The sequence below is a fragment of the Vanessa cardui genome, chromosome 5 (assembly GCF_905220365.1).
Source record: "Vanessa cardui chromosome 5, ilVanCard2.1, whole genome shotgun sequence".
Classification (NCBI taxonomy): Eukaryota; Metazoa; Arthropoda; class Insecta; order Lepidoptera; family Nymphalidae; genus Vanessa; species Vanessa cardui.
In genome coordinates this window covers 11,181,627-11,195,789 of record NC_061127.1, presented here as the reverse complement: position 1 = coordinate 11,195,789, position 14,163 = coordinate 11,181,627, and the positions used below count along the sequence as shown (strand labels likewise).

The 14,163-nt window shown below is 36.8% G+C and overlaps 1 protein-coding gene across 1 annotated transcript; it reads right to left on the bottom strand.

Moving 5' to 3' along the window:
* On the bottom strand, positions 1-13,988 carry LOC124544560 (H(+)/Cl(-) exchange transporter 7). Its single transcript, XM_047123160.1, has 15 exons — positions 13,760-13,988; positions 13,564-13,668; positions 13,246-13,444; positions 12,888-12,997; positions 12,225-12,368; positions 11,723-11,900; positions 10,392-10,541; positions 10,157-10,298; positions 9,273-9,411; positions 6,419-6,682; positions 5,610-5,786; positions 4,256-4,465; positions 3,340-3,510; positions 1,581-1,742; positions 1-602 (listed from the first exon to the last, which is right to left on the bottom strand). Exons 1-15 carry the CDS (start codon positions 13,889-13,891, stop codon positions 501-503), a joined length of 2,385 nt encoding a protein of 794 aa, XP_046979116.1. The 5' UTR covers positions 13,892-13,988; the 3' UTR covers positions 1-500.
* Between the last annotated feature and the right edge of the window lie 175 nt (positions 13,989-14,163).

Below are 14,163 nucleotides of genomic sequence, written 5' to 3'. Positions count from 1 at the left end.
TTTAAAACGTTTATTATTTAATAACATCTAATAAACTTTACCATAAATAAATCACATTTATAAAACATTTAGAAGATAATTTAATAAAACATTTATAAACATTAATTTCATAATCTATACACAGCTTTGGTTAATGTCTTTTGATAAACATTGATCACATAAGTACATTAATTGATTCTTAATCTATGAAATTCAGTTTTATTTATTCTATATTTTAATACCAGCTTTACATCATAGCCTGATATGAAATCACCATAAATATTTTATCTTTATTTGTACATATAAAAACACAAAGTATTACATATGTATATCAAATAATAGAATGTTATGTACAGTAATAATTTTACCTATAATATCGTCATATATCCATAATAATTGGAACTTGTAATATCATATTGTATATTAATTTAATTAGACTATATGGCAATGTCCTTTATTTCCATACTACTGGTTGGTTGAGGCCGTGTACCTAAGTCCTGTAATCGAATTTTATGCTTTTGTTAAATTTCACTAGAAAGTAACAATTCCTCCATGCCCATGTGACCCCGATGCCTCCATACTCTGTATCTGGCGATGTCTTTACGTGTTACCATACCTACAACCTAAAGAAAGAAAAATAGGAAATTAGTATTATCATATGGGCCGTTCCTTACAATTTTGATGCATTAAATATTTTTATTTCTAGAAAGCAAAAAACTTCTTTTTTGTGTCATTACCCCTTTGTAAATAAATATTGATTATTAATTCTTATAAATATTGATTTATTAATTCATCCATTTAGTTACAATAAAGTGACAAAGTTACTTTTGAATATATATAATCTAATTAATCATTATCAAACTAGTTAAAAAAAGTGCATATAAAATTATAAGCAAACAATAAGCTCTATACATTAATAACATTTTTATGGGCAGGAAAAATATAATATAAGTAGTGAAAAAGACAGTCAAACTGCACTTCCAACAGATTCAATTAATATAAGATCCTTTCGAGAAATATGTCATGGAAGTACAAAATGAATAGCTTTACATTCTTTTTGAGGCTCCGACGTAGTAACTCATCCAATTTCTAAGCTTCAACTCCAATCGCTATTGAGGATCCACAAAGACCCTATAGTTTTATTTTCCCTATCCAAAGCAAAAAAATATTTTTGTGTCCTTCAAACTCACGGCTAGCAACATCACCAACATATTTTAACTTCCAATCTAATCTGTATCAGGTAGGAGAGATTTGTGTAACAGTGGGATATTTAAGCTGAGATGGCTCAGTGGTTAGAACGCCTGCATCTTAACCGATGATTTCGGGTTCAAAGCACCACTATATATATGTGCTTAATTTGTGTTTATAATTCATCTCGTGCTCGGCGGTGAAAAAAAAATCGTGAGAAAACCTGCATGTGCCTAATTTCATAGAAATTCTGCCATATGTGCATTCCACCAACCTGGATTGAAACAACGTGGTGGAATATGTGCCAAATCCTCTCCTTAATGGAAGAGGAGGCCTTATCCCAGCAGTGGGAAATTTACAGGCTGCTACTTTACTTGACTGAAAATTTATGAAGAAAATTAGTAAATAATTACTTCATTATGGTCGTTCACAATGGGCAAATGTCGAAGGCCGAGCGCGCGGAACAGTCTGAACAGGCGCGGCAGTGACGCTCGGTGCGGCAGCGTGTAGGGCGACGGGTTCATAAAGGGCCGCAGATCTATCGTGTATGTCTTCTCCCAATCCGATATCTCGAGCTGTCATCATTCAAATTAATATTACTTACCAGTTTTTGACTGATATATTAATCACATACATTACTCTGATCCCAATGTAAGTTGCTAAAGCACTTGTGTTATGGAAAATCAGAAGTAAAGACGGTACCACAAAAACCCAGACCCAAGGCGACATAGAAAAATAATGAACTTTTTCTACATCGATTCGGGGATCGAACCCGGGACCTCGGGGTGGCGTACGCAGTAAACCGGTGTACACACTACTCGACCACAGAGATTGTCAAATTTATTATATGATTGTTACTAAATGCATATTATATTCTATAGTTAGACGATATCACAAGCATTCAAATTTGAATGCACACAAATAAAATTGTAGCAGCTTAATAAAAAATTTGTATTTCATCAATATAAGCTATTGCGGCTTCAAACTCTCGATTTACAACAATAGTATATTTTGGGTATAGATTGGAAAAAAAATCTTTAATGATATTCCTTACATTCCAAACAAATTGCCGCTTTTTTTCTTTTTTTAAACTTATAGAAAAAATATATTTTTCTTCTAGATATCATATGTAAATTATGTAATGAATACTAACTATGACCTACTGAAACAAAAAATATATAAAGTACGACACAACTAAGGCGTAGCGTCGGCAAATTCAATAAAACCGATTACTTAATGTTGTCTTAAATTTTCGCGATTACACATTGAAATAAAACTAGCTATAACGGATTTGAATCGCGTATATTAATTATTTTTAACATCCCTACGTTTCGAGCACTTTACAGCGTTCGTGGTCAAGGGTAGACACTTTACAGCGTTCGTGGTCACGGGTCTACCCGTCTAAAAATAATTAATATACGCGATTCAAATCCGTTATAGCTAGTTTTAAACCGATTACTGCTGATTTACACAACTAAAAGAAATAACTCCCTATCGCGCCATTCGACGCTATTCGTCGCTATAGATTCTCGCGTCAGTTCAATCCGAGAAAGCATGTAAATAGACGTATCAAATTGACGAATATATTTGCCGATATGATATTACAATTTATTAAGTTTGGGTAAAGATCATATTCACATAATAAATAAATATTGATAACTTGGGATAGCGTGTTGAATTCGGATGTGATCGGTTTTACGAATTTTTCCGATGCTACATCTAAGTTGTGTCGTAATACGTATACGTATACGTATAGTACGACACAAGTTAGATGTCGCATCGGCAAAATTCGTAAAACCGATCACATCCGAATTAAGTACGCTATCCCAAATTATCAATATTTATTTCTCACGTGAATATGATATTTGCATAAACGTAATAACTTGTAATATCATATGACCTAATATATTCGTCAATTTGACACGTCGATTTACTAGCACTTGCTTTCTCTGACGCGTGAATCTATAGCGACGAATAGCGCCGAATGGCGCGATAGGGAGCTATTTCTATTGGTTGTGTAAATCGGCAGTAATCGGTTTTATTTTCATTCCATTGCATTTTCTGATGCTACATCTAATTTGTGTCTTACTATACATTTTTAAAATGGTGTATAGCCATCGAGTACTGGAATTTATTTTTTTATTTATGGCAATTTTATTGAACTTTACTCACCTCATCTATGGACGGATATCTGGGGTACTCGCGCCTAAACATGTTCATGTCCACATTGAAGTTTGACCACGTCGTGTTCGCGTTCTCGTTGTAAATCTTATTCTGTAGCAGAACTATCAGCTGAGACCTCAGAATAAGTCCGCGCAAACGTTTGTACGTTGTCACTTCCGCCTAAATAATAAAGTCCCATGTTAATATATTATTTTAAAATTAGATATATTTGGTGACTCAATAATAATATTATAAATGTGAAAGTAGCTCTTTCATAACTAAACCGCTGAACCGAATTTGTGTGAAACAAACTTGAAATCCACGAAAGGACTTAGGGTATTTTTTGCCTAATACATGACAACCAACACCCCAAAACGCCATCGAAGAAGCGGGCAACTACTTGTTTTTAACATAAAATAAAAAACTTTTGGAATCGTTGTTCTCATCGTTTTTTTTTATGTTATAGGTTGGCGGACGAGCATATGGGCCGCCTGATGGTAAGTGGTCACCATCACCCATAGGCAATGACGCTGTAAAAAAATACTAACTATTCCTTACATCGCCAATGTGCCACCAACCTTGAGAACTAAGATGTCATGTCCCTTGTGTCTGTTACACTGGGTCACTCACCCTTCAAACCGGAACACAAGAATACTGAGTACTGTTATCTGGCGGTAGAATAACTGATGAGTGTGTGGTACTTACCCAGACGGGCTTGTAAAGCCTTACCACTAATAAAATTGTGAGTATGTGAAGGGGACTCACGTCGTCGGCCAGCGGCGGTTCGACGACGGGGAATCCGGCCCTACCACTAATAAAATTGTGAGTATGTGAAGGTGACTCACGTCATCGGCAAGCGGCGGGTCGACGACGGGGAATCCGGCCCTACCACTAATAAAATTGTGAGTATGTGAAGGGGACTTACGTCATCGGCAAGCGGCGGGTCGACGACCGGGAATCCGTTGTAGGAGACGACGCGCAGGATCTCGACGATGTGTCCGACGTTCTCGACGGTGCGCAGCGTGAACACGGGGTGAGACATCACCTCCGACGCGTAGATGTTGTGCGCCAGCGGCGGCGGCTCCCACGGCAGCAGCGGCACGCCAGCCAGCTGGATGTGGATGTCGTAGATGCCCTGCCACGACGACGATTGCACTCGCATTATTGCTTTACACTAACTAGACTACATGTGATTATAACAAATGAGCTATTAATGTACACACGTCGACGATTGCACTCGCATTATTGGCTTACACTAACTAAACTACATGTGATTATAACAAGCTATTAATGTAGACTACTGGATGTGGATGTCGTAGATGCCCTGCCAGGCCGCCGATTACACTCACATTATTACACTAACTAAACTACATGTGAATATAAGAAACAAGCTATTAATGTAGTTTCAGTTACTCCTTACAACAACAACAACAACAGCAGCAGCCTGTAAATTCCCACTGCTGGGCTAAAGGCCTCCTCTCCCTTTGAGGAGAAGGTTTGGAACATATTCCACCACGCTGTTCCAATGCGGGTTGGTGGAATACACATGCGGCAGAATTTCTATGAAATTTGTCACATGCAGGTTTCCTCACGATGTTTTCCTTCACCGCTGAGCACGAGATGAATTATAATGACAAATTAAGCACATGAATCAGCGGTGCTTGCATGGGTTTGAACGCGTTCTAACCACTGGGCCATCTCGACTCAAGTTACTCCTTATCATATTAGTTTTCTACTAGTGAGAGTCCCGTCAAAATCGATCGAGTCGCTCCAGAGATTTCCCAACTAAACTACATGTGAATATAACAAACAAGCTATTAATGTAGACTAAGTTACTCGTTATCATATCAGCTATCTACCAGTGAAAGTGCCATCAAAATCGATCGAGTCGTTCCCAGAGATTTCCGGAACAGACAGACAGACAAAAATTGTAAAAAAATGTTATTTTGGTATATGTACCGTGTAAACATACTACTTATGAATTAACTAAAAAGCGGATGTTTAATATTACAAACAGACACTCCAATTTTATTGTACGTGTTGATCAAGTTTTTGAGAATATCATTTATAAAATACTTATGTCAAAATGAGAAAATTTTATTATATTATTTGGAGTATGCTTTGCAATATGTATTATAATTTTTTTTTAACTATTATGACAGGCAGACGAAGTTTTAACGACCTTTAGCCCATAAGTTGGCACTTTTGCCTCAAATCAAATAACTTAATTAACGTAAATGGCCCGCAATACGAATATTTTGGGTAATAGATAGAGGCACCTCGTTGAAGAAATCCCCGGTCCACTTGGCGACGACGAGGGTGATGATGATGGGCAGCGCGTTGGAGATCTGTCCCGTCGTCTCGATGATGATGACGGTCAGCGAGATGGTCATGCGCACCACGCCGCCCAGCTGCGCCGCCGCGCCCACCAGCGCGTACTTCGCGGGGTTGATGCTCTGCGCGTGCGCAGTACGGCCAATGTACAGTCGGGGTAAGAAAAGGTTCGTCACCTTAAGATCTATTTTCGTGTGCTCAGTATGAACGATAATCTGCTTTACCGATCGAGTATGACATCGCAATAATTTGACGTTTAGATTCAAAATTAATGATTCTGAAAACTTACGAAGGTTTCTTACTCTGACTGTAGACAAAGTTACATATGAAATAATTACCATCATTATTCGGGTAAAGCACAAAGCCATTTCTTATGGCTTGATGTATCTTTTATTTATTTTTTTTTGCACCCAAACATTATAATTCTCACAAGACGCATTAAATAACAAGCTTCATACTTTACATATAGTAGTATAAAACAAAGTCACCGCTGTCTCTCCCTACGTATGCTTGGATCTTTAAAATTACCGAACGGATTTTCATGGTTTTTTTTTAATAGATATAGAGTGATTCGAAGGGCAAGTTTTTGTATATAACGCATGGGCAATAGGTATAGTAAAGAAAAATTAAAATTTTTAGAAGTTTCTAATATGATGTCGTAAATAAACAAATTCTATAGTATAATTAGTATCAGTATAGCACCCGTGAGGCGCCGGGGCGGATCGCTAGAACTTATTTGAAAAAACAAACTTACATTCTGAGGCAGCATGTACTGTATGAATATAGCCAGTAGCCGGCCCCAAGCGGCGCCGGTGAGGAGGTTCGGTATGAAGAGACCGCTGGACACCGCCAGGCCGAAGGTCCACGTGGACAGCAGGAAGTAGCAGACGACGAAGAACATCAACGAGAGCGGCTTGTACGAGCCCATCGGGTCGTGCAGGAACGAGCGCACCGACGCCTCGGGCGTTTGGAACCAGATCGCTGCGAGCGTGTTGTACTCGCCGTCCGCGCAGAACAGCTGGCAATTTCAAACTTATTTTTTTTTATTCCTTCAAAAACATTCCAAAATATGACACCTCCTTTACTTAACAATAAATAAAAATACAAATTTAAAGATTCATATCGGATAGACCCAAAAAACGCATATATTTATCGAAGGCACAACCTAAATAAATCTTTGTGTACTAAATACATAAGGGTATGAATAACATCGGCCTGCGTCGTATGGATCAGTGAGCGAATTAAATACAGTGAAACCTGGTTAAGTGGGACCTGGATAAGTGAGAAACCTCCATTATTGAAAACTCCAATGAGGTCCCGGCACTTTTTCATTAAATTACCTCTGTTAATGGGACTTTTTGAACCTGGTCACATGAGATTTGAATTCTAAGACTATCGATGTTTACCTCTATAATTGAGACTCTTTATCGATAACCTGTATAATTGAGACAAATTTAACACAATTATTTCGAAACGTCAAATATGGACAATTCTAATATTTTTGATCAAATTTATTTTATCGTAAAAGAGATTTCAGCAACTAGCAATCAAGTGCAAACTTGTCAATTTTATTGTTGTCCTTGGTAATTTTATAGGCATAGAAGAACAAAGGTATATCGTAATGTAGCAAAACATATAGACGAGTATTGTGTCGTGATGCGTACCTGTAGCTGACCACATAGAACAACAAAGGTATATCGTCATGTAGCAAAACATATAGACGAGTATTGTGTCGTGATGCGTACCTGTAGCTGACCACATAGAACAACAAAGGTTTATCGTCATGTAGCAAAACATATAGACGAGTATTGTGTCGTGATGCGTACCTGTAGCTGACCACATAGAACAACAAAGGTATATCGTCATGTAGCAAAACATATAGACGAGTATTGTGTCGTGATGCGTACCTGTAGCTGACCACATAGAACAACAAAGGTATATCGTCATGTAGCAAAACATATAGACGAGTATTGTGTCGTGATGCGTACCTGTAGCTGACCACATAGAACAACAAAGGTTTATCGTCATGTAGCAAAACATATAGACGAGTATTGTGTCGTGATGCGTACCTGTAGCTGACCACATAGAACAACAAAGGTATATCGTCATGTAGCAAAACATATAGACGAGTATTGTGTCGTGATGCGTACCTGTAGCTGACCACATAGAACAACAAAGGTATATCGTCATGTAGCAAAACATATAGACGAGTATTGTGTCGTGATGCGTACCTGTAGCTGACCACATAGAACAACAAAGGTATATCGTCATGTAGCAAAACATATAGACGAGTATTGTGTCGTGATGCGTACCTGTAGCTGACCACATAGAACAACAAAGGTATATCGTCATGTAGCAAAACATATAGACGAGTATTGTGTCGTGATGCGTACCTGTAGCTGACCACATAGAACAACAAAGGTATATCGTCATGTAGCAAAACATATAGACGAGTATTGTGTCGTGATGCGTACCTGTAGCTGACCACATAGAACAACAAAGGTATATCGTCATGTAGCAAAACATATAGACGAGTATTGTGTCGTGATGCGTACCTGTAGCTGACCACATAGAACAACAAAGGTTTATCGTCATGTAGCAAAACATATAGACGAGTATTGTGTCGTGATGCGTACCTGTAGCTGACCACATAGAACAACAAAGGTATATCGTCATGTAGCAAAACATATAGACGAGTATTGTGTCGTGATGCGTACCTGTAGCTGACCACATAGAACAACAAAGGTATATCGTCATGTAGCAAAACATATAGACGAGTATTGTGTCGTGATGCGTACCTGTAGCTGACCACATAGAACAACAAAGGTATATCGTCATGTAGCAAAACATATAGACGAGTATTGTGTCGTGATGCGTACCTGTAGCTGACCACATAGAACAACAAAGGTATATCGTCATGTAGCAAAACATATAGACGAGTATTGTGTCGTGATGCGTACCTGTAGCTGACCACATAGAACAACAAAGGTTTATCGTCATGTAGCAAAACATATAGACGAGTATTGTGTCGTGATGCGTACCTGTAGCTGACCACATAGAACAACAAAGGTATATCGTCATGTAGCAAAACATATAGACGAGTATTGTGTCGTGATGCGTACCTGTAGCTGACCACATAGAACAACAAAGGTATATCGTCATGTAGCAAAACATATAGACGAGTATTGTGTCGTGATGCGTACCTGTAGCTGACCACATAGAACAACAAAGGTATATCGTCATGTAGCAAAACATATAGACGAGTATTGTGTCGTGATGCGTACCTGTAGCTGACCACATAGAACAACAAAGGTTTATCGTCATGTAGCAAAACATATAGACGAGTATTGTGTCGTGATGCGTACCTGTAGCTGACCACATAGAACAACAAAGGTATATCGTCATGTAGCAAAACATATAGACGAGTATTGTGTCGTGATGCGTACCTGTAGCTGACCACATAGATCAACAAAGGTATATCGTCATGTAGCAAAACATATAGACGAGTATTGTGTCGTGATGCGTACCTGTAGCTGACCACATAGAACAACAAAGGTTTATCGTCATGTAGCAAAACATAAAGACGGCCATTGTGTCGTGATACGTACCTGTAGAGGAACCTTTGTGGGGTCCTCGCCGAGGGGACGGCAGTCGTCCAGCAGGAACATCATGAGGAAACCGCAGGTGGCGCTGACGGCCGCCACCAGGCACGCCTCCACCACGCGCAGCCACGCAGCGCTCACGTACCTGGCACGCAGTAAATTAAATTCTGGCCTGTAAATTCCCACTGCTGGGCTAAAGGCCTCCTCTCCCTTTAAGGAGAAGGTTTGGAACATAATCCACCACGCTGTTCCAATGCGGGTTGGTGGAATACACATGTGGCAGAATTTGTATGAAATTTGTCACATGCAGGTTTCCTCACGATGTTTTCCTTCACCGCTGAGCACGAGATGAATTATAAAGACAAATTAAGCACATGAATCAGCGGTGCTTGCCTGGGTTTGAACCCGCAATCATCGGTTAAGATGCACGCGTTCTAACCACTGGGCCATCTCTGCTCAGGCACGCAGTACATTACATGCATTATACATTTATATTATTACAGTTTTTTATTTTTTTTTTATTTGGGAAACATACATAGGCATAATCCGAAAGTGAAGCATTTCTCAATTATCACGTTTTTTAGCTTTTTTCAAAATTTGTCAAAAATCCAACTTAGAACATGCTGTGTGTGCTGTGCTGTATAGAGTTGACAAATTTTAAAAAAAGCTTAAAAACGTGCTAACTCAAAAATGGTTAACTTTTGGTTTATGCATATTAAAATTATCGCAAATAATCATCCTTATCACCACCTAACGGATATACGTCGAATTACCAATAACCCTGTATATAACATCTACCCGCAAACTTCAGTCTCGTGAACAAGACTAAAAATAAAAAACAAGGCACACGTTATATATCCTAAGCTATATTAGCATCATTTTTACTTTACCTTATGCGAAAAACAGACAATCTGTAATTGATGTAGTTCCATAATGCCCCTAAACACCCTCCGACAACTCCAAAGAACATGAAAACTGGCAATTCATAGAACTGGAATGGAAACGGTTCCATCTTTCCGAGATTCAGTAAGCCTGCAATAAAAAGTGGAGCATACTTCATTCCTGACGCAAAAAAAAACCAAAGACCGTATCAAAAACATTATCGTTTTATTTCAAATTATTTACCTGGGTAACTCAATTCTCCCGGATGACCGTGGTAAGCCGACAAAGCAAAGTTGAGAGTAAAAGTAGACACAACAGTGCCAAAGAATGTCCGCCAAGTCAAAGCTTGATTCCAGAAGCTTGTGCCTTCTTCCAAAGAAAATAAAACGCCGCCTAAAAGATTAAATACAATGTTTTAATAAACAATAAATGAACCTAAACCCCAGAATGCTGACATGGCGTCAGTATAACTTTAATAATAAAAAAATATAAAGCAAGTGGAATGGCAGCATATTCCATTAATTGGCTATTTTGCAATATATGATACGGATACGGATTTAATGGTCCAGAAAATACAAACGATAGGACTTTAAAGAGGAGGAATATTGATATGTAATTTTAAAATCGAAGTTCGGAGAGAGTCATCACAATAACAACAAACAAGTTATAAAATAAAAACATTATTAAACAAATTGACTTTTTCAGCTTTTTACAAGATGGGGAATGAAGAGGTCTTTACAAACGAACAGCATGTCGCAACGATTGAAGCCGAGTCTGTTTTTTTAAAAGCTAACTTTATTTATTATATATCACTTAAGTATTTTTTTATGCAATTGGTTGGCGGACGAGCATATGAGCCACGTGATGGTAAGTGTTCACCACAAGAAGAAACATTAACCATTCCTTTCATCGCCATTGCGCCACCAACCTTGGGAACTATAAAGATGTTATGTCCCTTGTGCCTTGTTACACTGGCTCACTTACCCTATAAACCGAAACACAACAATACCAAGTACTGTTGTTTGGCGGTAGAATATCAGATGAATCGGTGGTACCTACCCAGGCGGGCTTGCACAAATCTCTACCACCAAAATAGAGTAACTACTAAGAGCAGTAATGGAGTGAATATTTTGAGTTTGAAAGTCATACCGATTGATAGCACACTAAAGGGAAAATCAAGTTGTAATTTTCGTGACGATATGAATTAAAATCGTCCAGAAATACTAACTCTCTTCATTACGATAACTTCGCGCGTCACTCCCGATATACATATATATAATATTTGATTCATATTCATTTGTATTGTCAACATCTAACTTAATCTATTTCTTCATAAAGAAACTTTCGACAAGAATTTTTTTTCCATCAAACATAAAAAGCAAAAATGAAATAAAAGTTAAAATAATGCCTCAGAGAAACACTTGGAGATTCAAAAATATTGAACACTTTAAATATTTCGATCTTGTTTCGTATCTAGTTCTAGTTTTCCTGTCATCGTCTTCGTTATTCAAACCACCCTCGTAATGATAATAGTAATCAACATTAATACTAAAAAAAAATTAAGCTTAATCTACCAATAGGTGCTCCAAAAGCAGCAGAAACGCCGGCAGCCGCGCCACCCGAAACAAAATCACGTTTTTCATGATCCTCTCGGAAGTATTGTAATAATTTAAAGTCTTTGTTGAATGTCGTGCTTTTGCCTTGGGATATGCCTGCAGCGACGACCGCCCCGCTATGTATCATCGGACCTTCCTACAAGAAGGGGATTAAGATTTGAAGTCAGTAAGTATTACATGACCAACAATATTGGTCATCATTAATAAAAAGAGCAGATATAGTCCAATAGTCAATGCGAGTTATAACTAAAGATTGTGTATTCAAAACCTATGGATTTTAAGTTGCTTAATATGCGTTCATAATTCTGAATCCACTAGCAAATCAGTAGTACTTCAGGTACTACAGATTTACTCAAGAAATCATATCCATTGTTTAGTAATGAGACAGAGACTTAAGTCATAAAAAAAATATGAAAAATAAAACTTAGTAATAAAAAAAAAATTTTAACAAAAAACTTACTTTACCACCAGCCAATCCACCAACAACAGCAGTGATTACACCGACCGCTTTTACAAATAGTGTTTTGATCCTCACAACCCTTGGTACTTTCACTCCATTCAAATAACACTTGACTTGTGGAATGCCACTGCCGGCAGCAACAGGCTATAACAGAAGAAAATCATTGATACATCTATTTTTACATAGATTAAGAATAACAAAAAGGTTTTAATATTATAATATTATTTGAGTTTGATAGCCACCATATTCATAGTTTACATTACTACCAATACATCAACAAGCAATACTTAGTAATTTTTTGATTTGATAGGGAAGTGAGCCAGTTAACTACAGGTACAAGGGACATTTTGGTTCTCAAGGTAAGACACATTGGATGTGAATTTGTGGCAAATGTGTTTTAGAGTACTAATATCAATTCCATTCAGTAAGTCTTGGGCAATGCTGTTTTAAGTTATTTTTAAATAGAAGTAATATACAACATTTTTATGTTTAATACAAAAAAAAATCTAATTTTATTAATTCTAATTTTTGTTATTTTCTTATTGTCATTAGGTTAATGTTTTATATACTTTCTTGTTTATTTTCTTTTTGAGTCTGTGTTTGCAATGTTATTTGTCTGGAATAAACATGTTCTCATTTCTATTCGTAATGTATTGAACTTACCTCAATATAAGCGACCAACATTGATCCAATGAATACTATACAAATATTCGTTAAAACCCACAGCAGGTATGGAATGTACAGTTTGTCCAATAGCACATATTTGTCCACAGCTTAATTAATACTTTAAGGAAAATTCTTATTATAATATTTAAACAAAAAGTAACAGAAATTTATACTGAATACTACATCACTTAAGGCAGAAGCTAGAGTTTATTATTCAAAATTTATAGGAATGTTCTATGTATTAATGCTCTTTACAAAACCATCATTATTTTATCTCGGTATAATGTAATTATTATAAAACAAAATCTACATTTATCTTATATATATACTAAGTAAGTTCTGTTGTTAAGGATACATTTTTTGAGTTGCTCATACTTAATTTTAGAGAATTCTTCTATACATATGTCTATAATGAAAGCAATTAGTGCAGTTATTACACCAATGAGCAACACAATAACCCATCGAGCTATATCCTTCCACACAACAAAAGGATAGCCCCTTTTTCGTTCTTCGTCTAAGAGTAAATGATTCTCACATGTGTCATAATCTAAGCTCTGAAAAAAAAACAAGCTATATTACACATCAAATTTTTCAATTGTAAAATATATTTTTTTAAAAGTATAAACATAACTGTTTTGAAAAAAATGTATCAAAATTATAAAACATGCACTACCTCATATTTAGCTGATAGAATATTTAATGATCCCGGTTCGATCTTTTGCACTGGTTGTCTTCTCCTTATACCGTGACTACCATGCAAATCATCTTCCATAGATTCCTAGATCACACAAATTGAGAATTATGTTTCATAACTAACAATCATTAAAAGCAAGTCATCGATATGTTTATTTTGGAACCTTTGAACATACTTGGAGTTCTGAAGATTTATTGAGTTGAGTGAAATTCGATGAAGTGGCTTCTTCATTGCTAACTAACTGAGCTGTATCCGATGTTGTTACCGAAATTGTCTCCTCGATCACTTGTGATGAAGAAGTACTCATTTTCACAATTATTTTAAAACTTTTATTTTGTTGCGCATGTCAATGGAAACGTTAGATTATTATTAGAAAATTTATGTGTAGTGAAAGCAAGGATGAGTCTCAAAAAAAATATATAATTTTCACTTTTATTTCAATGTCACATTGTTTATATTAAAAATAAGAAAACAACATCATCTTTCCTTCAAACTTCAGTTAATAGTACAATCACAATGGCAAATGTCAAAATGACAGGTAATAGATTGTATTATTTACGTCAATAAAATCAATGGAGC